The 25,965-nt window shown below is 41.2% G+C and overlaps 1 protein-coding gene across 1 annotated transcript in view; it reads right to left on the minus strand.

Moving 5' to 3' along the window:
• Nucleotides 1-25,965, minus strand: part of KCNU1 (potassium calcium-activated channel subfamily U member 1) — a 143,743-nt gene that overhangs the window by 1,799 nt on the left and 115,979 nt on the right. Inside the window, exons 22-29 of the mRNA XM_008686625.1 lie at nucleotides 25,569-25,708; nucleotides 22,180-22,404; nucleotides 21,764-21,771; nucleotides 20,628-20,785; nucleotides 14,459-14,530; nucleotides 11,550-11,689; nucleotides 3,866-4,057; nucleotides 2,007-2,140 (exon numbers count right to left, since the gene is read on the minus strand). Coding sequence (XP_008684847.1) covers nucleotides 2,007-2,140; nucleotides 3,866-4,057; nucleotides 11,550-11,689; nucleotides 14,459-14,530; nucleotides 20,628-20,785; nucleotides 21,764-21,771; nucleotides 22,180-22,404; nucleotides 25,569-25,708 — 1,069 coding nt within the window. The remainder of the gene's footprint in view (nucleotides 1-2,006; nucleotides 2,141-3,865; nucleotides 4,058-11,549; nucleotides 11,690-14,458; nucleotides 14,531-20,627; nucleotides 20,786-21,763; nucleotides 21,772-22,179; nucleotides 22,405-25,568; nucleotides 25,709-25,965) is intronic.

Below are 25,965 nucleotides of genomic sequence, written 5' to 3' on the forward strand. Positions count from 1 at the left end.
CTCTAGCACCACTATCATCTCATGTGCCTATAGTGCTTATGTGGCTTACAATTCTCACAGCCAGGCACATTTCCACTATCCAATGATCTTACCTTCAAACCACTTTCTTGGCCACATACTGGATGTTATCATTTCTTGACATACACCGCCACTAAGATCTTATGCTTCCATAAATCGCTCTCTGGCTGCAACTTCCCATCATTCTTTCCCCTTTCATTCCTGTACTCTGAGTATATCCACTCTTTAACTTCATCAGGATTTTCAACCCTTTGTCCTTCCGAGTCTGGTATGCTTCTACAAACCCTTTCTTCCACAATAATCCCTTTCTTCCATTCTTCTCAGGAGCTAACCTACACTTGGATCTCTTTCTCAACTCCCTGTAATGCTTCCTTCATCTTTTCTCTCAGCAATGGCTATATCTGTGCTTCATGAAGAAATCCTGTTGTTACATACAAATTCCTTTGAACACAGTCCTCACCTATGGCTATGTTTGCCTTGTCACCCATTCTTTTCCTTCCTTTCTCTGATAAGTAGAAAAGTCTTCTTTCCATTCAAGAATACCCCACTTTGAGTATCTTGGTTTCTTTCCCCTTAGAAAGGAGAACAAGTTTCTTTCAATCTTCTTCCACTCTACTGTTTTTAATTTCTCCTTCTTCTATAGAATCCTGTTCATTCCCCCTGTGAGGATCTTAGTTCGGATCTATATTACTGTGTTGTCTGTAGATTCCACACTCTCTTTTCCCCCTCCTGCCCTCCACATGCATTTCCTTAATGCTGTCCTACACTGTGGTCAGATTGCTCTTTCAACTGAAATCTGAGCATATCGCTCTCTTAATTTATAGGTGTAAAACACAGTGGGCTAGAAATGAGGCAGTCAATAAACATTTACCCAATAAGTACAGCAGAAAACAAGTGAATCTTTCCAATGTGGACAGTGGCTTTCATCTTTAAGAAGTCACATAGACAAGCTGATACAGCCACTCTGGAAAACAGTATGGAAGTTCCTCAAGATGTTAAAGATAGAGCTACCCTATGACCCATCAATTGCACTACTAGGTATTTACCCCAAAGATACAGATTTAGTAAAAAGAAGGGGCACATGCACTCCAATGCTCATAGTGGCAATGTCCACAATAGCCAAAATGTGGAAGGATCTGAGATGTCCTTCAACAGATGAATGGATAAAGATGATGTGGTCCATATATACAATGGAATATTACTCAGCCATCAGAAAGGATAAATACCCACCATTTGCATTGACATGGATGAAACTGGAGGGGATTATGCTAAGTGAAATAAGTCAATCAGAGAAAGACAATTATCATGTGGTTTCACACATATGTGAAACATAAGGAATAGAGTGGAGGACCACAGGGGAAGGGAGGGAAAACTGAATGGGAAGAAATCAGAAAGGGAGACAAACCATGAGAGACTCTGGACTCTGGGAACCAAAGTGAGGGTTATAGAAGGGAAGGGGGTGGGGAAATGGGGTGACCTGGTGATGGGTATTAAGGAAGGCATGTGTTGGGATGAGCTCTGGGTGTTATATGTAACTAATGAATCATTGAACGCTACATCAAAAACTAATGATGTACTATATGTCAGCTAACTGAACATAATAAAAATAAATAAATAAATAAACAAACAAACAAACCAGAAGAAGAAGAAGAAGAAGAAGGAGGAGGAGGAGGAGGAGGAGGAGGAGGAGGAGGAGGAGAAGAAGTCACATAGACATGGATGAGGAGTAAGTTACAAAAGAGCCCTGGTTTGAAATCTGGATCTACATCTCAGGTTTCACTGGGAACATAGACACCATTCTCTTCACATGGTCACTATTAATTGGATCATCGGTTCATTCATGTTATTTACACCCAGATTCCTTCTTCCTACATCACTGTCTACTTCCCCTGTACCCTTCTTTGTAATTATGGACCCTGAGCTCTGGACTTCTCTTTCACATTGAATAAAGTAGCTTTGGCTCTTATGCTTAGATAGATGGGTAGCACTCTTCAAGCAAGCATACTTCCCTTTTTTGTTCCGGCTTGTTCTCCTCCTCATCTATCATGCGGTATAAACCAAGGCACAGGATTCCAAAATTATCTAACGAGCCACAGAACACTTGGCCAAATGTGTTTCTTGGCTGGGGAGAAAAGAGAAAAACATGTATCTGTTGGTACTTTAATTAAGAAATAACAAGCAATTGCTGGAAAATTATTGTCTTTCCTTGTAGTCAAATTTTGGAAGACCCAAAAGTCATTTCCTAATATCTTTTATGGTGGCAGTGTCAAGTAGGAAATTAGGCTTATGATAAGTTTTGAGCATCTAATCCCAGTAACTATTTTTATCATTGTGGTCTTTCAAGAGTGTCTTATGGGTGTGGCGTAGTGTGTGGTTATGCTAGTTTTTATTACTACCGCTACTTTGGTAACCATTAAAGAAATAACAATGAGTAAAAGATTGGGAAATTCAGCTTTCAAGCTGTCTAATGGGTTGGGATGTTCAGTGACTTCCAAAGAGTGATGATCTTATCCTACTCTACCACAGTTTACAGTCCCAAGCATTCCTCTTGGCACTGCTCTCAGGCTATAGCCAACAAGGGCACGATGGGTAGACAACAGGGTCAAAGCATCAGCAAATGGATTCAATGAAGCCACGTGAGAACAATTTGTTTTGTTATGTGATTCCCTAGGGTAGAGAACAAAGTGAGGACAACATACAAATGGAGAGGGGAAGGAGAGCAATGTTGACCAGTCCACTTCGTCTCTGATACTGACAAGAAGTTGCCAGTGGCAGTTGTCCTGGACTTATAGTCACTCACAACTCAATCTTGGGTGAGGAGCCCAGGACCACAGAAATGCAAAGGACCAGAGTGCGCTAAAGGAACTTTGCCATGTTGTTTGCACCTGGAATTCAGATGTACAGAGCATGGGGTTTTCCGTTTTTGGCAGTATCTATCAAGACGTGTCAGGTGCAGAGACCTGGAAGAGCCTGCTCCATGTAAAGGGGGCTCTGCTGATGTCCCCTGAACAAACAAAAAATATTTCCTTAAAATGCCCTGCTCTGGACCACCAGTAGAGAGCTAAATGTCATGTCAACAAAAGCTAAACTAAAAGGCACTGATAAGTACATGACTCATTCCCAGGCTGGACGACTCTGTGATCCCCAAAACACCCAGATGCTGCAATGGTTATGCCATAATGACCTTTTTCCCTTGCCATAATCTGGTTGCTCACTGGCTCAGTGGGCTTAGAAAATTCAAGCATTTTCCACTGGCTAGTCTTAAACCCAAACACAGAACCCTTCTATCTGATTTAGGCTGACATGATCAGATTTCTTTATCAGCTCAGGTATAGGAAGAGTGAGCAGAGCCAGGGTCAGATGGCCTTGGAGGGTCCCCTGCTCTTCCAGTGGGACACAATGTGGCCTCAGGCAAGTCCTGATTTCTCTGCGTCTCGGCTTCTTGATCTGTTCAGTGCAACTAATAACAATGCCTATCATACAAATCCTTGGACAGATTAAGTAAACAACAACACGAAGCAGACAGGCACACGGAACACGCTCAGTAAATATTAGTTATTATAATAATTATTCTCAGATGCTTCCTGCACACTTGCATTTTTTTATCTGGAAGATGAGGATAGTAATACCTGCCTTACCTACCTCCTGGAATTGTTGTAAAAAAATAAATAGGATACATGAAAATGCACTTTAAATTCTAAAATACTCTAAGAATACAAGGTTGTATTAGCTTTTGCTCTTATTTCTACGCAATAGGCCATCTAGGAACCCAAACAGCCCGCATCATTTTCAGAAACCCAGCGTGGTAAGGAAGTGGGAACCTTTATTATGATAGGAGCTGACTCACTTGAATGTCTGACAAAATGGTTTCATTTAAGGACAGAAGACCCAGCTTACACCGCGTTCTTCCAGACATAACTGAAGTGCAGCTGTGGGTCAGCGCACAGGTATTCTTATCCAAATGTTGTTCCAGCTGAGAACTTATCCCCCCTGTCACCAGCATCTGAAGTAATTCCAGGACATGATAATTGTAGAAGGCCTGGAAAACAAGGATAAGCCACACGCAAAGTCAGAAGAGCCAGCACAGACACCGTGGAGATTGAGGGGGCATCGCTGGAGACTTAGGGGGCATTGCCATTTGAAATGGATCCAGCGAGGCAAAACAGGGTCTCTCATTATCATTGTTAAAATCAACTAAAAGCTCTCAGTTCAGGTAGGGCACTGGGTTAGGCAAAGTACAGAGAAAATAACACTGACCCAGTTCCTGCTCCCTCTGCGCTTACACTGTGGCAGAAGAAGATAATGGGTAATGATGCTAATACCCAGGATGCCCCTCTTCCAAAAATAACCAGAGGAGTATGTTGGGCCACACATACCTTAGTAATCATCAACATATATTTAAAACTATGTATTTAATGTGACTTCTTTAGATTTTTCCTTAGGGCACTACTGACATTATTATTGTCATCTAACTGAATCTTCTGGATGTGAATCTACTTATATTCCTTTTGATTGTGACCTACTTGAGGACAGGTATTGGCTTGGGTCTTATTAATATTTAGGTCTCCCACAGCTCTTGTGTCCTATACAAATTATAGGTGTTGAATAAATTAATGGAATTTTGGAATCTTTGGCATCAAAATGAAACCAAAGGAGGACAAGTGGGACAACTTATTTTGAAACTACTTTGAGTCTGAATAACCCTAGCTATGTTCTAAAACTACCTTCCCAAAGGATTCCTACCATATTTAGTGTAAACTAGGCATTGGCATACATTTAATAGCACTGTGTTACCATTAGATTTCCCCCAAATGTATTGAATACATAGTTTTAAATGTTCAACCTTCTGTTTTATCTGAACTAGGCTTTTGCTCCAGTAGACATGAGAATTTTTATGTTCATATATCACCTATACAAAAGTCAATGCTTTTGTTTTTATTAAAAATAATAAGAATGACCTCAACTGTTACAGTCAGAAATTTTGCCGTTCACTTTCTCTAAATTCAGAGACTTGTCTTCTGCAGACTGAATTATGATAGGGGCCTGTTTACTAGTCTTCCTATCTTGTTTTTCTTCTTACTTGCATTCCTTGTTCAAAATGTTTCCGGAGAGATTCTCCAGGACACAAATCAGATCATGCCGTCTACCTCCTCAAACCTTCCATGTCATACTCCTGCTGTGAAACCAAGCTCACCTGCTCCATGAATGGTGCCCTTCAGTGCACAACAGTCCATCTGTTGCCCAAGCAATATATTTACTCCTTCATGCCTTTGCTTTGGAATATCTGACTGATTGCTCATCAGATCTATGGCTGCTAAACTCTATGCTGGTCTCATCAGAAAGAAGTTTTCCTTTCTTTGTGATCCCACAGCCACTGGCGTTTGCTCCATTTCATCCTTCTGTACTTTATAGTTGGTAGTTTGTCTGAAACACACCTGACTTTGAATCTTGGACTGGCGTGTCCTAGCTGAGTACTTTGGACAATTCATGTGTTTTCTCAGAAACAGTTTTATAACCTTTAAAGTTGACATGATAAAACCATCTTGGAGCCTTGTTTGTGGGATGAAATGAGATATACCACACACATTACTAAATTCTGTTCTCATGTATCGGGATCTCCTGGAAGGATATTCCACGCGAGTGTAGATTTCTGAGATATAAGATCTGCTGGATCAGAATATATGGAAAGGAGTGGGAATCAGAAATTTTAAGACCACCTCTGATGATTCTTCCATGTGGTTGGTGCTCAGATCACCCTCCAGGTCAACACTTTCTTAAATGCTATGGTCTTTCAGAGGACAGACTTTGTCTGTTTAAAACTCATGTGCTCAGGGGCACATTCAACAAGGCAGGTGATCAACAGCTGCAAGAATATTGACTACAACTGGCAGTCAATTTTTAACAAATAAACAAATATTGCTCATAAAATGTAGAAGCCATTGGGACAAGAGAGTCTAGGAAATAACATAAGCTATATGAATTAAGAGAGAATAACAGGAAAATAAGTTTTAAAATAGTTTTTAGGTTAAAAGATGACTTCAAATGCCTTTTCCTCCCTAATGTCCTGACTGAAGGGATCCCCTGACTGACGGTCTCCTTCTTATTTCTTCTTTGTTCCATTCTGCTACCACCCAGAAGGGTGCTTATGGAATCAGCTCCCTGAAATCCAGGCGTGAACGGGGAATGTAAATCCAGATTGAGCCACAATCCGTTTAAGAACAAGTGACCATACTGTAGAGTGATCAAACATAATGCTATTTGAATAATTCTCCACTGATTAAAGAAAAGGTGTAAATTCTAGGGTTATCCTGGTGTCAAGGGCTCTAGGGAAACATGTACTTTACATATTTAACTGAGAAGCTTAGCTTTTGAATATATCATTTCTTCAGTTCTGACATCAAAAGGATTGCAATTCTATATTGGGGAAAATAAAGGGATTTACATGTCACCCTTACTCCATGAGCTCATCTAGTATTCTTATTATTCAGGGTTCTATCATACTGGTCTCTTTCTTTTTTCCTCTATTCTATCCTCCCTCCCTTCTCGCCTTCCCTCCCTTCCTCCATCCTCTCTTTTCCTTTTTCTTTCTCAAGAAAATACAAAAGTCTAAATGTGCTTCAAATATTTTAAGACCTTTAAACTTGGATAGTGTTTCTGATATAATCAGATTTACCAGAATTTGGACTTCCAGGGTTAGAAAATGTTGCAGCCCAGAGTGTTTTAACTTTTAGCTACAATGAAGCTGGAGGTCTCTCTCACAACTTACACTATTACTTAATAACCTAGATACTAACATCCTGGATACTAGTTGCTTTTTATTCTGAAAATCTAATCTCAAAGGGCCTTAAAACCAAACATTCTCTGAGAAATACTTCAGAGAATGAGAATACATGGTAGGAAAACTGCAACTAACCATCTGAGTAACCTTAAGGGAGTCATGTAACTTCTGTGAGCCTCAATTTCCTCACTTGTAAGGAAACCGTTCCCTACATTTATGTCCTGTTCTGAAGTTCTATTGTTATAAAACTGTATAGGAATCCTGCTTACGGACCTGAGTGTCTCTCCATATATTTTTTATAACATTAAGCTGATAAAGGATTAAAAGTGAATCTGAATTCTATTTTCTAATGATATGTTTTCCCATTTGGGGCAGGAGTTTACAGTAGTCTACCAGAGGCTATTTGAGGCCCTAGTGTCGACTATAGCAGATTTGGAGGGAAATAGTATTATTTTATGTTGTAAAAAAAACCATCACAGGTCTATCAGGGGATAGAATGAAAAACTACATGAAATCCAAAACAAAACTTCAGTAAAAGCAGTGACAACTTCACAACACATTATTCAGGCTTCGTTTTATCCTTGGGACTTGCACATTTCATTCCTTTGTGTTCAGTAAGGGGGAATGGAGAGAAAACGGGAGAAGTCAGAGTCAAGACTGGTGATCTCATCTTGTTTCTGACTTGGCTGAGGTGTTAGTCACCTTTTTCCTTAGGGGGTCTGTTCTGAATGCATCTATATTCCTCCTTGCACTTCTGTGTAGTATGGGCATCAGGGAAGCAGACTTGGGAGCAATGGAAAACAGATCTCTTGGTGCACTGAGCAGGGCAGCAGGTTGTAAGAACCTCCTGGAATGTGTTCTTCAGGAAGGGGAATTATGGGACAAAAGGCACATGCAAAATGGGGCAGGATGGTGGACTCCTGTCTCTCATACAGGACTCCTGACTGGAAACTGGAAATCCGTCTCAGAAGAGAGAAGAGAATTCTGGTCCTTTCATTTTATGCCTCCATCTCTGTTGGTCATATATTCTAACTTCTAGGGAGTGGTCTTCCAAATCTTGTTAATAACAGAAATCCTCCTTCACATCAAATCCTAGGCAGAAGCCTCACACACAGCACAGATTAAAGCAGTTGTTCCGACTGGGGGGACGGGGGCAGGCAGGGGGCCCGATGAGGTGGGTGCACCCTGGGCTCCTCCCTGCTTGTCTGCTGGGGCGGGGAGAGTCCTTTAAGCAAAACTTGAAAATCAATGCACTGGAAGGATACTTATAATCACAGAAAGATTTCTGGAAGGACAGAGGGCTATGACAGCGAGCTCTGCCTCTGGAATCATAGAAAGTGGGGTAAAAAAAAACCAGCCTGTCATCTGTAAGTGCTGTGACTTTGGCACTCTATTTATCCTGCTAAAGCCTCGGATTCTTGATCTGTAAAATGAGGCTCATAATTGTATTCTCCTAACTGGGTTGAAAAGAATTAAACAAGGTATTGTAGCAAAGCCCTTGGCCCAAAGTAAGTGCTTCAGAGATGTTAGTACTCTTCCTATCACACTAATTGCTCTGATTACTAATATTATCCCAACAAGAAAATCTATTGGAAGAAGTTATCTCGAGGTCTGTGTTGGGAAAGACCCGGAGGTGTGATCTGCGGGCAGAGAACTGTGATCATTAGTGGCACCTGCCATGGGATTGTGTTAAAGGAAGTGATAACCATGGAGCCCACAACTGCCGTCCTAACTTTAAGGGGAGACCAAGATCTTTGCCTTTCTCCCCCACTTCTCAGCAAGAAGATGCTCCAAAATGTATGGAGAATAAACTGGAGTGCTGACGAATGTATTCTGTGGCAACCGTAGTGGTGGCTCCCAGACGTTTTCAGTGCCAAAGGATAAATGGTCTCTTCTCTGAGGCCACTGCTCTCATTTCCATGAGACCAGTAAGGTCAGGAGGCCAGCCAAGAGCAAGTGATACCCAGAAGACTCGAAATGATAGAATTGGGGGCCCAGACCTGGCCCATGGGCTCTTTCTTTCTGTGTGGCTGGACAATGGGAAGTCACCCCCTGCTTAGAAAGCCAAGTGGGGGGTGCCTGGGTGGCTCAGTCATTAAGCGTCTGCCTTTGGCTCAGGTCATCATCCCAAGGTCCTGGGATCGAGCCCCACATTGGGCTCCTTGTTCAGTGGCAAGCCTGCTTCTCCCTCTCCCACTCCCCCTGCTGGTGTTTCCTCTCTAGCTATATCTCTGTCCAATAAATAAATAAAATCTTAAAACAAAACAAAACAAAACAAAAAAAACACTTCTCAATGTTAAAGAAGCTAAGTTTAAAGAAAGAAAGAAAGAAAGAAAGAAAGAAAGAAAGAAAGAAAGAAAGAAAGAAAGAAAGAAAAGAAAGCAAGCCAAGTGGACCCCGTACCACCAGACCTAGGGGTAAGGGAATCAAGAGTGGGCAGTATGACCTGATCGTTTTCAGAGGTCTGGTTCAGCCCATCGTGGCCAGAGATTGGGGAGTGGAGCTCTCCATAGTATTAGAGCGTGTTCGTTGCATTGTGCCATGAATCATTAAGGATTCAAGAGCTGAGGCAGAAGGCCACTAGGCAGATATGCAGAGGGTCAAGACCCAAGCCAGCCCCCTTGACAGAAAGGCTTGCCCTGAAGCTCCACGGCTATGCCTGTGACCTTATGTGACCCTCCCCTGGATCAGGTACAGTGTGTGGATTTTCTCTCTCTCACAGATCTCACTGTAGGGCTCGGGAAAGACTCCTGAGTTTTCACATAGCTTATTTCCTTTTCCCGGAGGACTAGGGTGTCCTCTCCTGCTGAGAAGCCCACTGATATGATATCTGAAGGCAGCCTGGGAGGCAGGGGCTCCTCCTTAGTGCGGTCACAAGATCTGTGCGGAGTGGGGAGAGGGCCAGCTCCCGGCTCTCATGACCACGTTCGTGTTTCCTATGCTGGCTGACGCTATGTGTGCATCTTTTCTTACGTTTACTCTCCCAGCCCTCTCTGCCCATCCTGCACTTCCCACTAGTTCTAAACGGAGTCTGTGACTTTCTTCCTACCTCTGGGGGCCAGTGGAGTTTAATTAAGGCACCAGTTTAATTAAAGCCACAAAGCTGCCTGCCATCTAGGGGTCTCTGAGGAGAACTGGGACCTTAACCCCATTTAAAATGTATCCTGTAGACAGGTCCAGTTCATGGAAAGTCACCTCCTGCCTGATACTCCAGTCATTAATTACTGGCAAAGTACCTGACATATCAATGACAGTGATAAAACCCTTTCCCTGATAGAGCCACCTTCCCAGAAAAGTCACCTGACTTGACTCCTGGCTCAGTCAAGGCTGAATGCTGCTGAACCCTTTAGGAAATTCATTGTCTACCACCTTGTTTAATGTTGAATTCTCACTGACATACTTTTATCCCTCTGAGAGCTCGATGGGATTTATGAGACCCCACCCCCACTCACACCCCCCAGGCAACATAATCTCCTCAGGACCAGCGGCACTGATGCCATGAGGACTGCATGTGTGGCCCATCCACACTCCCCTAAAGGTGCAAACTGTGCCTTTGAGGCACCCCACAGTTCAGGAATGATGCCCCTTCCACATGGAATTACAGAGGGCTGCAAGTTTATCAAACTGTGTTCAGAGCCCTGTGCGTCTGTACACTGAGATTCAGCCAGGCTTCAGCCCTTCCCTTGGAAAATCTGGGGCGAAGGAGTCTGGGAGGACATAGGTAACAAGGATTTCCTTTGGAGGAGTTCATGTGGCCATTTATGAATGGCTACATACAGATTTTGTGTTTTGGTCCAATTTCTTGAACATACCAAGAGTGCTTGCACCTCACTGCCTTTTCCCTTCTTCCCTCTGCGCGGAGTGTTTCTTCCCCCCAAAGATCAGAACAGCGTGTACTCTTCTCCTCCGGAGCTGAACCCCCATGCCACCATGCCGGTGCTGCCTTCCTCCCCTGGCCATGCTACTGAAACTTTCAGCTCCTTTCCTAACCCCTGTATTTCTCATCTCACGGTCCCTTAGCCTTCTATATATCTAACATGGCACATATGTTCCTTATTTATCATGTTTCTGTTAATCTCCTCCACGAGCCTGAGCTCCACATGGGCACAGACGTTGGTCTGTTTCATCACCGCTGTACTCCCAGCACATAGAACAGTGTGCCCTGCGCAGAGTAGGTATTTATGCAGTGAATTAGCTCTTCTTACGGAAATACCATAGTCTAGGCAAGGGACCTGCTCAGAGGCTAAAGAGGAGCTGAGAGCTGAAGAGCAACCACGTACTCAAAAACACACCCCAGGAGCGGGACAGCCTAGAGGGAGGGTTGACTTAGCTCTGAACAAAGCTCATACTACCAAAGGCCAAAGATTTCCTTGGTCCCTGTGTCCCCTTATGGCTGATTTCTGCATAAGACGTTTCGGATATTTAGAGGAGAAAGCAGTGTCTTCTAAGCTCTGAAACCAGAGTTTGGTCTGCCAACATGCACTTGAAGCTAAAATGTAGGCACCTTGCTTTTTATGTGCTCACTCCTCCTGGTACCAAGTGTTCTGGTTCTAAGGGCCAGACACGTTTTTAATCTTGAAAGTGTGAATCTGGCTTCCCTTTCCAAGTAGTTGTGAAAAAAGATGAAATAATGTATGTGAACAAGCTTTTTTAGAAAATCAAAGAGAACTCTGAATTGTGAGGCATTCTCATCATTTCCCACAGCTTGAACCATCCTTTTTCCCCTCTGCAAGCTGCACTTAGCTGCACTTACTGTAGCCAGGAGGGAATCCAAGAAGTTGCCAGAAAAGACAGTGCCTGTGGAAAAGGACGTGCTGAGATGCAGGCTTGTTCCTGAGACGGTTTCATCCAGGCCACTCAGCTGTTCAATATAGTGAATATTAGAAGGGTTTTCTGCAAGGCAAAAGAAGAAAAAAGGAAAGAGAGGCAGACAAACTTAAGAATATAAGACTGCTATGCAAAGAAGGCCAAGGGGTGATCACTGAACGAAGAATTAGATGTCTACCCTGGGGTCAATGTGGGATCTCCCCTTACTTCAGTCTGTCTATCTATCTATCTATCTATCTATCTATCTATCTATCTATCTATCTATCTATTATCTATCTATCAATCATCTATCTATCTATCTATTATCTATCTATCTATCTATCTATCTATCTATCTATCTATCTATCTATCTATCATCTATCCTTTTTCCCCCCCCAAGTATCTTCCCCCCCTAAACACATGTGTATCCTTTTTGGGTACCTTCATCATCAAGGATATATTCTTGCACCCCCAGCCCAGCTCCTCCAAACAACTGTCTCTAACGTTACCTTTATATAATTTATCTTTCAAACCAGGACACTTTTGGAAGTAAAAGGGGATATTCTCAATAACTGCACTGGGAAAACAGGTATAAATGGGAACATCTGATCACTCCAGTTACAGACATTTTTCATAACACTATGCCATAGATACCCTGGTATTTACTTGGGCTTTTAGAGTTATCTAGGTCCAGAATAAGTTAAAGCAGTACCTCTCAAAATTTAATGTGCATATGAATCTCCTGGGGATTTTGTTATAACACAGATTCTGATTCACTGGGTCTAGGGGTGACAATGGAATTCTAGGAGTCCAGCAAGCTTCCAGATGCTGCTGATAAATGAACTCTGAGTAGCTGGGCTTAGAGAATCCTCCTAACTGGGGCTCATGTAGCACTAGCCAAAGTAACCATTTGCATGTCTCTACTTGCCCCAGGCTGCAACTCAGATCCCTGCAGGAAGCCTCTGATGGGAATGCAACTGGTCACTGTTGGGAGTACAAACAGAAGCGCTGACTGCCTTTGTTCTAAGACTATTGTTTCAAAAATGTTTAAGTAGAAAATAGCATTGGAATATAGAGATAATATCTCCCACCAGAGCAAAGGGAATCATGCTTACTGCCCATTATAAAAGATTCTGGTTCCTGAAGCCCACAGTTCTTCTCCTATAAAGTAATCCATGGTGGGTACAGGTATCATTTGGCCCTTCTCACATCACCCTGTGGGAAGAAGGTCTTGGGCAAGCAACACAAAATTGATGATACTCTGGCTATGGCCATTGCTTTGAGTAATAAACTGTTCTTTATCTCTGACCCAGTGGTCTTATGTCTTCTGCCAGTGTCCATGAAACTGTGGCAGGTTACCTTGTTGGTTTGCAAGTAGCATAAGGTCTTACTTTCATCCTTCACAGTTCTTGACAGTCATATTACAGATCAAACCAAATCTACTGGGCATACGATGCAGAATACATTCTTAACTAAGATTGGATTATTCTTTAATTCTTTAAATTACTCTATGTTTTTATAAAAGGTGAGAAATGTATGATAATATCAACCCACATTTTTTATGCACATGTATTTTTTTCTCCTTGCATTGCCAACCCACAACATGCTCACATACCCCAGGAGCCCTTGTCCAAATCTTGCTGTGTCATCTTAAACTATTGGCTTCCACTTTCCTAGACATTTTCCTGCATGCCACGTTACATTCTGTACCAAAGTGCTGGCAGTCAGATTTGCAGTTCTCATGTCATCGTGACCCTTTCCAGCCAGCCAAAGAACAAAAAATTGAGTGAACTGACAGATGATTTGTTAGACTAATTTGACAAGGGCTGCCTGGTGCCAGCAAGTCTTTAGTTGAACCAAGCTCTGAGTCCCTGGAGAGTGACCAGATGTACTTTGGGGCCAGTGAGAAGCTGGCTGGTCCCCTCCTGACCACTCCAACTTACATCACAGTCTTCTAATCAACGTCCTCAGTGTATATACACCTTGGGTTAAACATGGTTCAAAAGGACAGAAAAATAAAAATAAAAATAAAATGCAAATAAAAACTGTGGTTGACAGCTTCAGGTTCTAATCCCCTCCATTCCCCTCTTTCGTATCTTCCCCTTTTCTCATCAATTATTGTCATTATTAAATCCCAGTGTGTCCCCTGTTGCCTCCCAAACATATCCCCAAATGCACACAGGCACCCTCCATGCCTTCAGCACCCTTCTTTCTTCAGAGCTCCTCACATCTAGGAAAGTCTCATATGTGTGCATTTTCCGTTAAGGTGTTAGTGAGAGATAACAGCTTGTTCTGATGTGTTTCCATTTTAGAAGAGCACCACTCAGGGCCAGGATTAAGATGACACAAGGGAGACACCTCAGACAGAAAATTTAAGGACCCCAGGAGTGAATGCCTCCTTAACATATGAATCCCGAGTGCCTCATTTGTGTCACCCTAATCCCAGCCCTGGTAGCACTACAGGAAAGGAAGCTGCCTGATTTAAAGTCCCATGATAGGTAGCTAAATGAGTATAGTGAGATCCTTCCTAGCGGTCCTCAAACTCATGGCCCCTCCCACAGATTTCCTCCAAACAAGACTGAGCCAGTTCTTGGTCTCCCTTTCCTGATAACTGAACAAGAGGAAGAGGCAGATGTTATTCCTGCACCCTGACACCCAGATATACCAGGCTCTGCTTGATGATGTCACCAGTGAGATAAAAACCCAATGTAATGTCCGGTCAAACACTTAACGTTTTTCTGGGCCCCATTCTGATTCCTCAGTCCTTTGACTGTGGATTTTAAAAGGAATCTTAGGACATCAATTATGGATGACAAAGATTTTTCCTTTGCATTTTGTCCTTGAAACACAACTCACTCAGTTCGGTGAGGATGGGGATTCTTCGGTATTTTGTTTTCTCAGAAAATCTGATGTACTCTGAAGTAATTTCTGTGGACACAGACAACAACAAAGAAGAAAGACGGCTTACAAAACTTGGCAAGGGTGGAGAAGCACACCATGTAAATTGGTGCTTCATCTTTTAAAAAAATTTTTTATTAATAATAATTTTTTATTATGTTAGTCACCATACAGTACATCCCTAGTTTTTGATGTAAAGTTCCATGATTCATTACTTGCATATAACACCCAGTGCACCATGCAATACGTGCCCTCCTTAATACCCATCACCGGTCTGTCCCAGTCCCCCATACCCCTCCCCTCTGAAGCCCTCAGTTTGTTTCCCAGAGTCCATAGTCTCTCGTGGTTCATTGCCCCTCTGTTTACCCCCCCTTCATTCTTCCCTTCCTTCTCCTACCAATCTCCCTGCTATTTCTTATGTTCCATAAATGAGTGAAACCATATGATAATTGTCTTTCTCTGCTTGACTTATTTCACTTAGCATAATCTCCTCCAGTCCCGTCCACGTTGCTACAAATGTTGGGTAGTCGTTTTTCCTGATGGCTGAGAAATATTCCATTGAATATATGGACCACATCTTCCATTCGTCTGTTGAAGGGCATCTTGGCTCCTTCCACAATTTAGCTATCGTGGATAGTGCTGCTATGAACATTGGGGTGCATATAGCCCTTGGGGCTTCATCTTAACAAAGTTACTCTCATGTCCAAATCCTTGTTTTTTTCTATATTTAGGGGAAAAATTGGGGCCTCCTCAGCATCTCTGTTTGAGAAGTGGTTTGTGTGTATGTGTGTGTTTGTGTGTATGTGTGTGTGTGTGTGTGTGTGTGTGTGTTTTAAATGGCACTTCAAGTGAACTATAAAAAAGGCAAAACTCAGCCAGTGGTTGCTTATTGACCACATTAGTAAAATATGATTATTCTCTGTGGAGTGGCAGTGCTGGGTGATGTCACAGGCAAGCAGTGCGTGAATCCACATCCGTTTGTTTGCAGAATTTTCAGGAAACCATGAATAAATGGGGGGGAGGGGCTGTTCCACCAGTGCTTCTGGAGGCATTACAACTGGTTTCTGACTCCTAGTGCTCTTGGCCTCTTGGAAATGTTCTCTGGGTATTCAGGTGCACATGAAGCACTGCTCATGTCTTCTTTCTTCTTCTACAGAATTGGCTGCCTCCCACCCCTGGTTGGCCTGCCTCTAATCCTGAATGCTTTAGGAGTTCCTTAAAGATGGGCAGGGTGTCACTTGGAGCCTCTGAGCTTTGCTTTCAGTTTACAGACAGCATGCCCTCCTGCGTGAGGAGGTAAAGCCCTTCACTTTCCTCTGTGAGCCTCGACTCCACAAGATAGCAATGTCTAGCACCAGCCTGAAACACAGTGCTATCATGCAGGGAACCATGGACAGGTTCAAAAGCAGGCAAAACACCAGAGTTTTGGTCTCTAGGCTAAACTAAAAAAATGTAAAGAATGAAAAGGGAAGAGAGAAATGGGGAGCTGGGGTCCACTTAAAAAAGAAACATACACATAATGATCTCTTCAGAAGTGATGCCTTAAACCTGTTGGTTACCTTTCTTGAACATTTCTGAGAATGCTGTGTAACATGGACACACTACTGTGAAAGGCAAAAATTCTACTTATAATTAAAATTCCCTGCTGTCCTGGAAGACACTTTGCTGTTTACTGAGCCAGGCACATGGGAGGGGACGGAGTGAGATTGCGAGTGAATGGAGATGACAGTGGTGGTAAGATAGGCTGACAGGCAACAGGAGGGCTGCTGAGAAGGGGACAGGGGAAAAGAAATGACCCAGAAGGAGATTTTTTTTTCAGAGGGAATGCTATATATTACAATATTTACCAGCTTCTCCCTCTCCCCAAGATGTTCAGTAAAAGAGGCACTTCTTGTTAATGCAGAGTAGAGCTGAATATATTTCTGAGAGCTGCTTAAATTCGGAGTCATGCTACAAGGTGGATTCGGGGTAAAACCTCATGCTCCACAGGAAGGTCCCAACATATTTGGTTTATAGTTAGAACTGGCAAGGGCCTTAGGAATTTAGTAAACCTTCCAACTTCAGGTTGGGAGGTGGAAGACCAGAGGGCTAACCTTGTTCAGACAGCTATTTAAGAGGAAGGCTATATCACGGCTAGAGATCAGATATCCTAACTCATCGGTAAATCTTATTTGTAATAAGATCTGAATACCGTCCAACTGTTTTTCCTAAAAAAAGTCTCTGGGATTTCCATAATGCAGGAAGATTGGGGGAACTAAGATTTACTTTATTCTCAGAACTGTGTAAGATGCTTTCTCTGCTCTATGCATCTTTCCTTCTTTCTTCCTTCTGCCAATATTTAAAGAAAGTCTTTTCCATGCTAGGACTGTGAAGAGTCCCTGTCCCAGTGGCAGTCTATGTGATGCAAATATGAAATATTTTCAGACAGTGATAAGTACTGTGGAAAAACCTAACTTTTAGGGGCCAATGACTGATGAGGGAAGGTGACTTTAGATAGGGTCTGAAGAGAATCCTCTCTGTTGTTGGAATGGAGTCCTGGGGGCTGAAGAGCTACCCAGGCAGAGGGAATGGGATAAGGGATCCAAGGAAGGAAAGAACCAGTATAAACAGGATGAAGTAGGAGAAAATTCAAACTCCCTACTGGCCTGCAAGACCCCAATGTGATTTTCCTATAATTGTAATGGGTCACGTTATAAGGTTTGAAGTAGGGAACTGACATTATCTACTAAATATTTATCAAAGATCCTTCTGGCTGCTGTGAGCAGTAGAAACTACAGACAGATCAGAATTTTACTAGAGTCATATCAAATCTGTGAATTCAGTATATATAGTCATATTACTTTGATCTCAAATGTTCTTATTGGGGGCAGACACATATATAACACTTGAAATAACGGCTTTGGACAGCAGCTGAAGGATGGCAACTGAATTTCTGCCTTAATTCTATCTTGTCTTGTAGAGCAATGGTTAATTTGAATATGTGACAGATCACAGCCTGGGTATATTTTACTAATGTCAATATTTTTGCTACCTAATAGTACATAGTATTATACCTGAAATCTTCCAGTCTGGCAGGGTGTTATTACAAAAGATTGCTTAATTGTAGATTACTACTGTACATTTAAATTTCAGTAGCATATTAAGTTGTCAGACTTAATTACCGTTATATGTTTAGATTATGCCACAGATTATTTAGTTCAGTACCTAGGTTTGCCAACCTGTTCTTCCTGTGACGTGACAGGGCAGCAATTAGAGCGTCACTGGAAAACCTAAAGTTTCCCATGGAAATGTCCAGGAGGGCTGGCATTCTTACAGATCTTTCAGAGAGTCCTCACTCTGCTGTCCCCAACCCACAACATCTCTTGGTGAATCACTGTATGGAATAGCCTTGGTGGTCCAAGTTGGCCTTCATATATAAGTTTATCGTGACTGAAGATGTGGGAAAGCCCACTGATCCCACAAAGGTCTTACCAGATATGCAAGGGCAAGGTTTCCGATCTTGGTACTATTAACATTTGGGGCCCAAAAGTTTGTTTGTTTGTTTGTTTGAAACTATGTGGGGCTGTCCTGTGCACTGTAGGATGTCTACCAACATCTCTGACCTCTACTGATTAGCTGCCAATAGCATCCCCTCAAGTTGTGATAACCAAAACTGTCTCCAGACATTGTCAGATGACCTCTGAGGGCAAAATTGTCCCTGGTTGATAACCACTGTCCTAGAGGAAAGGAAAGCGAACTGCCCATTGGCTAGTCTTAGGTTGGCGCTCAGCATGCAAGATGTTTTCTGCCTCTTAGCAGAATTGCACAATCCTTTATACTGTCAGTTCTTAGGAAGCATGTATTCCCACTGCCACTTCTTAAGGATGGTACAAGAGGAGTATTAACATGAAATGGGAAGAATGGTTAAGAGAACCAAACAGGCTGTCTGAGGATTGGGAATTTCTATATATAAACTCCAGGTAGATTCCTACAATGCCAGAGTAATTGATGAAATTTTTGAGTAATGATCCTTTGCTCTTCATGAGTTCATAATGTGACTTCACTGATGCTATGGAGCCAGGGAAGCAGACTCTATGCCTTTTGTCAGGTGGTGCAGTAGAGCCTGACTAGATCTGCGTTTCCTGGTTACACAAATGGGTGTGATGATATCCATAAAAGAAATGGTGCAAGGCCTACACAATACATTTTTCTCTAAACTTTCACTTTTATCTTTGGGGAAAGCACCTACTCATACTTCATAATGATTGAAATACTTTGATATTCCTTCATTTTCTTCTGCTTCCTTTCCAATTCTTTCTCCCCCCCCCCTTTACCTTCTTCTACCAGTTCATCTTTCTCCTTTCAGGGAAACCTTTCAACCTATAATAAGAATACATGGCACATGATACAAGTACAACATTGTTTTGTTGAATTAATAAATAAATGAAAGGATTAAAATTACTAGATATAAAGGAAACCAGAATTAAATTCACAGGTTTCTATCTTTCTAGCCTATATGAGATGTGAAACTTAAGTAAAACTAACAATAGGAAGGACAAGTCACCCAAATGATTAACTAGATGGCCAATGTCAGTTTACCCCAGGGTTATGTTATGTGAGCATTTTCATTTGTATATTGATGGTATTGACTTTAAAGTGAATACTTCTTCTCTGTCCAATCATAGAAAGATGTAGGCATGGTGGACTTACACACACACCTACTCACACACATATGTTGTGTAGATCTGAGTGCTAACTGCTAAGCTAAGGATTTATGTGCAGAACACATCATTTTTAGATTTGCTCAGCAGTGATATGGCTCATACCTCCTTAGTCTGGATTTTCATGACAATCTGCTATTCATAAAGTGCTTTGTTATTAGTCTGCTTTGCAAAACACCCTGAAACTCTGGGTGGCAAAAGGGCTTTCGTTGCTTAGGAAGGGTGTCTCGAGAAGCTGGTTCAGTTCACCTACCAAAGATTAGGCTAGATTACTCACTCACTCTTTTGGCCCAAGATCCTTCTATTTTCTTACCTAGCAACAGTGGCCTAGGAGTTAGAGTTCTTTTGGTTTCCTAATTTGATCCACGCACATTTTTATTCACAACCATAATCATGAAGGCCTTGCAATTCCTGTGATGTCTGACCACTCCAAGTTCCATGCACAGTGGAACAGCTGTGCTCAGCGGCTGCACGGCCAGAGGACTGAGTTCCTGATCCTGAGGATTGACACCCCCAAGGGAAATGGCTGGATTGAGGGGACCCCAATGATGATTTACTTTTATTTTTTGAGTTGAAAATCTGTTTTAGATACAGAAAATTCTCCACTAATAGTACTTTCACATTAGGTTGAATGTCTAGTAGTCAATTTTAGAAATAGATTAATGTATAAGTCTTTTCCTATCTGGGGGGAGAAGGGAAACCACAATTTTTAGTGGGAATTTACCTCAAACACTTGGGTACAGTGAAATGTGTGGCTTACTGGCTCATTTGCTTCAGTTCATTAGGTATGTGGTAAGCATTTAAGTGACCATAATTGTACTAGGCACTAAGAGGAATACAGAAGGGGAAAAGACCTGATCTCCATCCTGAATAGATCCTGCTTCTCACCATCTCTTTCCAATCTGAAGCTTTAATATGACATTTTTAGTCTATGGAAGTTGGAAGAGACCATAGAGATAGTCTTCTAAAGTTCATAAATTGAAAGCATCTTAAAAGAGTAAAAGAGAATTATACTTCATTCTCTCAAACATAAAACTAGGAACAGTAGTTGAACATCTCTAAGATCCAATGAGAATTGATACTACTACTACTAAATATTATTAATTATAATAATATGCCAATTTCTATCTTAACTAATATTTAGTTAATAAAAAAACAGCACTAAAAATACAGTGATTTTTCTTAAAATGGGAAAACAGTGTTACATGCATTCCATTTAGAAGATAGAAATAGTTTTTCATTTGACTTAGGATTACCAAGGACTTAACTCTCTGATACTTCTTTTATAGGACTCTCATAGTTGGGAGGGGTCTTTGAGGATATCTGATCCAACCTCTCCTCCTCCCCATGATCAAAGCACTTCAGAGAGGAGTTAATTCTCTTATTCCATTCTCTCTAACCTCCTTCTATCAGGAAGTTGTTCTTACGTGATTCTTCAGGTGTCTGGGCAGAGCAGCTAATCCTCAGTGATCCAATGTTGAGTGTGGCCATGATGGTCTCTGTGTCTACCAAAGCAGGGTTGCTTGATGCCTTGGATGAGGAGGATAAAACAGCACACATGCAACATTCCTCTAGGTTGGCTGCCCTAATGAGAAAAAACCCAGTAGAGGAGGGACTTCTCAGATGGAGGAATTTTATGGCATGGTTCGTGGTGATAGCTCTTTGTGGGTGATGCAATTTTTGAGGCAAAGCCTCTCCAGCCTTCACTGACTTGGTTTTAAGACTTAGTTTCCTGATATCTGAACACATGTAGACTCATTGATCATTAATATCTTAGTGTGACTAAATTTCACAGACCCTTTCCTGAGACCAAGTCTGGATGAGCCAAAGGAGGGTGCAGAGGGAGGAGTTTACATCCATTCAGATGATTCAAGTGGTAGAAGTAAAGTAGGGATAACAGTAGGGGTAGAAAGAAACATTCAGAGAAAGGGTAAGTTATGGGTCTAAAGGCAAATTTTTCATCCCCACAATTTTGTATGCTGCTGACCTTTCCTACACCTCTGGCTTAACTAGCATAGTGGTGGTTGCTTCGTTCCCAATTTGATGGAGAAATAGGGATAGATCTTGTCCTGCCTTCAGGTAGCTTAGATTTGAAAACCAATCATTCTAACACTAGCTGGACCTAGATATTTCTGGTCCTTTCCCTGTTTTCCTTTCTATGGCCTAGAGAAGGATACAGTGCAGAGAACTTTATGGTAGCTTTTTAAAAAAGCAAATGAAATTTGCTCCTTGTGAGAACCATTTTTGAAATTTGAACAATATTACACATTGCCAGCATTATTTCATGAAAAAATTACATGCTTTGGGTGCATTTCACACTGTACATACTTTTTTAAAATCCAGGGTAATAGTGGCATACAATGGCATATAGGTATATAAAGGTTCAGAGAAAATACAATTACAACTAAAATGCCCCATATGCATAATGGATCCATTCCTCAGAAATGTAAACATAATTCATCCTTCTCATACATCTATCAAGGACCATGTGGCATTATGTGTTCCATAAAAGATGTGTCTTCAGAAAAGATGAGAAAGTCAGAGCACAAAGGCTAGCTAGTACCAGTTTAGCTGTGAACATTAAGTCAGAATCAGATTCAGAAATAAGGAGAAAATCTTATCTATATTAAAGACCATAAAATATGATTGTAAACATAAAACATAAAATGTAGTGGCTCTTGGGCATAAACTCAGAAGCCACAATGTCTAGATTTAAATCCTTGTTCTGCTACGTACCTGCTGTGTAAACTTGGACAGGTTACCTACTCTCTCTGCACGCCCAAAGTTCAACACCTTTAAAATCTACCCCATAGAATTATTTTGAGGGTTAAATGAGTTAATATATGTTAAATGCTTAGAACAATTTTTGATACCAGTAAGCACTACATAACTACAAGTTACTGTTCTATTATTATTAATTCTAGTACCATTAGTGTTTCTATCATTATAAATATTCACTATCTATAATGTGACACTTACGGGTAGAATGTATATCTGGGGAAAATTCCGGAGAAATAGCCATTCTCTCTTCAGGTAATCCAGAGACCCAATGAACACAATGTCCTTCAACTCTGGCCTTGTATAGTTGCTCGCTCTCAGGGGCATTACAAAATTCCGAAGCCCCATCAGTGTTGAGGTCGCATCTCCAAAGACACATGCTACTACATGGTTCCGAAACTCATGTTTTGACTTGTCCATTCGTTTCTAAGCATAAGCATGCCAGAGTCTGGTCAGTTTTAAAAACAAGCTGAGAGTCTCTCAAAGAGGGCTCTGTCCCCTCATCCCCACTCTTCCAGGTACATCCATAGGAGGACTTTCATAAGGGTAATGAAATTCTGCAAACTGCTCATAAAATGGAATTTACCTACCATGAGGCAATTATACTTTTTATCTTTCTGTGGAGTTCCTTCTTACTCCACTTTTTAGTCTTTTATTAGCATGGAGTGCATCACTTAAAACTCAGATCAGTATCATTCCTCAAGGTGTGAAACCGCAAAACCAACCATCTTTTACTTTCATTACATGGTTTTGGCCTTGTTTGTGCTATAGTAAGACTCAATGAAAAACTAAAATGTTACAAATTCCATTGATAAATTTATGCCTTCTAGTGAGTCCTGAAAATCACATCAAGTTGTACAACATGGTGCAGTTTTCGGTGGATTTTCATACATATAAAAATACCTATTAATTTGGAACATATGAAATTGCCTTTTTATGGGTCAAAAATGGTTGAATATTGGTAACTTCATATGGTTCAACCTAACATACCAAACTCATTTAACAGATGCTTTTTAGAGTTGAGGAAATTCACTATGCAAAGTGCAGAAAAGAAATGAAAAGGTCACAAAAATGCCATTTGAACCCAAACATTCGAACATGTCACATACTACCATCAGCATCACCGATTATTAATATTTCCTCTATATCTCCAAGTTGAAAGTAATCATATACATGAAAAATATTTAGATGAGCTTTCCCCCACATTCACAGAGACTTTCAAGAGTGATAAATGTAACTTAAAGAAAAAAAAGGGAGAGAGAGAGATGATATTCCTGTAGGAAACTCATTGCAAGCCTTTGTCTGATTTCTTCCAAGGAATGAGTCAGTGTGTTCTCTCGTGGCTCTGGACGGGATAGAAAGAGCACTGGATCTGGAGGAAGACCTGATTCTGTATTCTGCTGGATGACTGTGAACAAGCTAGCCTACCCTCTGACCCTCAATTTCTTTAAGTTTGAATGGTTTAAAAAATAAAAGATAATTCTGTTGAAATGAAATAATATATTGAAAGTACTCATTAGCTGTTGTTCAATGCCTGTTAATCAACGCTGAATCTTATTGAATTCCTAGAGTTTCAGAGGAGGACTCTTGGAAGCTGGTAGAGAACAGGTTAAATGCATGTAGAAGCACTTCATACACGAGTGTGGTCTATATTCCTCAGCACACGAAGACTCAGAATACTTCAAATGGATACATCATCCTGCCCTATGCCATCTTTAGCAGGGTTAAATGACAAGCTTCTGTGAAACAGAGGGTGATAAAATCTAACAAGATAAATAAGTAACATCTGACATCTCCACAATTAGTTTGTCAAATTAGCATATACTAGGAAATACTCCCTTTTCAAAGGGAATTGCCCTGTAAGGGGAAATAAAGCTACTTGTCTGGAGAGTGATGTGAATCTTAACCAAATCTATTAAATAATTGTCTCTAGCTAATCCGATTAGTTTTAACTTGAATAATGAAGCCTCTAACGGTATTTAATGTAACATGCCTGAAGTCCAACGATTGCTCTTCTGAGTAGAACTAAACAATTAGAAACAAGATACATGGCAGAGTGCATTAATGGGCACAGCCAGAGACGCAATTTGTCCAAGAAACTGTGGCACGAAACTGTCTCCCAATTGAGAAAGACGGTGGCTTTTGGAGGGAGGGGAGGATGCAGTGTTTGTTCAAAGTAACTTAAATCAAGCACTTCCACTTGACCCTTCTGCAAATGAAACCAAATTCAAAGCCTCCCTGAATTCTGCAATATGGACATTTTCCCTCTATGGTCACAAGTTTCAAAACCCTTAGAATTTCTTAAACTAGAAGCCCTTCTAAACGTATCAAAAGACTCAGCTGGTGTTCTGAACTACATTCCACATCAAGTGACATAAAGGAGATATCGATCACAGCAACCTGTCCGTGTGCTTAAGAAATATAGTATAATAAAACATCTGCTATTTCTATTTCTTGGTCTCTTGGACGCCTCCATCTACAATCAACTTCTCAACCTTTCTAAAGATTTCCCTCCCACTGAAAACATGTTTAGCTTCCTGCTCAATGGAATTTATTTTGCTTAGTTTAGGAGAAGACATAATTGCTAAAGTGGTGAATTTCAGCAGCAACCCTAATAGTTTTCTAGTTGATATGACAGCTCTGACAATTTTATGCTTCTGATCAAATGACTGATCATGCTTTTACAAAAATTGGGACATATTCTTTCAGGACACTGGTACCAAGACACAAGGACTATGTGTGTATGTGTTTAACAGAAAAAAAAAAAAAGGAACGGAACTACTTTTGGAAAGCAAGAAAAAAATATAATTATCAATTAGTCAGAGTTGAAAAAATTATATAGGGTTCATACAACAATCACTTTGATTATATTTACGAACTACTGCTTGCAAGGTAAACCAGTGAGATTATGCTTGAGTTGCTAACCCTGGAAAATGAGAATAGATGGGGACCTGGAAATCAGGTGTCAAAGCCTGGGTCAGGATACAGACTTTTTACATTTTAGTTGCTGGCATTTCAGTAAATTGAGTTAGTTTGTTTCCTTGAGAGAACAAAGATAGAGACAGTATTCTAATATCTATTAGGATTCACCTATGTTGTGCATCCAGGGTATACATTCTTGACTAATGTGTTAAGTATAAGTACAGCCAGCTTGAAGAGAAACCACTATAGAAAATCCAAACTGTAAAACCAATAGTTAGGAAAATATTTACTTAAAAAAAAAAAAAGAAAGGCTTCAGAGTTCTTGTAAATGGTTTCCCTGGTGCATTTAAATTAATTAGATTTACTAGCAAAACAGCAATGTGTCAGGAGAACATTATTCTAAATAACTGACTCAGCTAAACTGTGAAAGGGGGGAAGAAGGAACAATCTGATCTAATTGTTTCAAATCCCAGCATATTACCTACATGGTCTTTGTCAAATGCCACATCTGTTACCCTGCATACCATGCAGGCTGGTGAGGAATGTGGTTTTCCTTTGAAATTCACAGTTTACGAAGAGAAATGGCAGGTGCTTGTAACCAGTGCAAGGACGTTAATTATCCCAGATGCAGCTTCATCTTACTTGAGATTTGGTACAGGATCACCTACCAGAATCACACTGTCCAGAGGGATTGCTTTGCACCAGTGAAACATGCCGCTGCTATCAAGCTGGTCAGAATCTTGTTCTGTTTCATACAGAAAAGTCCTAAGTAGGGAGAATGGAGAGTTAGCTGAGAACATCTGCGGCACTGGTGTAACAAAGCCAAGATGTCGAACTCACTAGAACCTTGAGCCCAAAGCGCAGAATAACATAAGGAGAACAATCTTGGGTCTGTGAGACTCCAGAATAAAGATTCATGTCTGAAAGACACCAAGAGCTGAATGTCCAGGGCATATCATAGCTGAAGACATACTGAGCACTTTGTGTGTGTGTGTGCACATGTGTGTATGTGCGTGTGCATTTAGCAGACCTATCAAGCTCTCCTTTTACCTTACATGTGCCTTG

This window comes from Ursus maritimus, unplaced genomic scaffold (assembly GCF_017311325.1).
Source record: "Ursus maritimus isolate PB19 unplaced genomic scaffold, ASM1731132v1 scaffold_28, whole genome shotgun sequence".
NCBI lineage: Eukaryota > Metazoa > Chordata > Mammalia > Carnivora > Ursidae > Ursus > Ursus maritimus.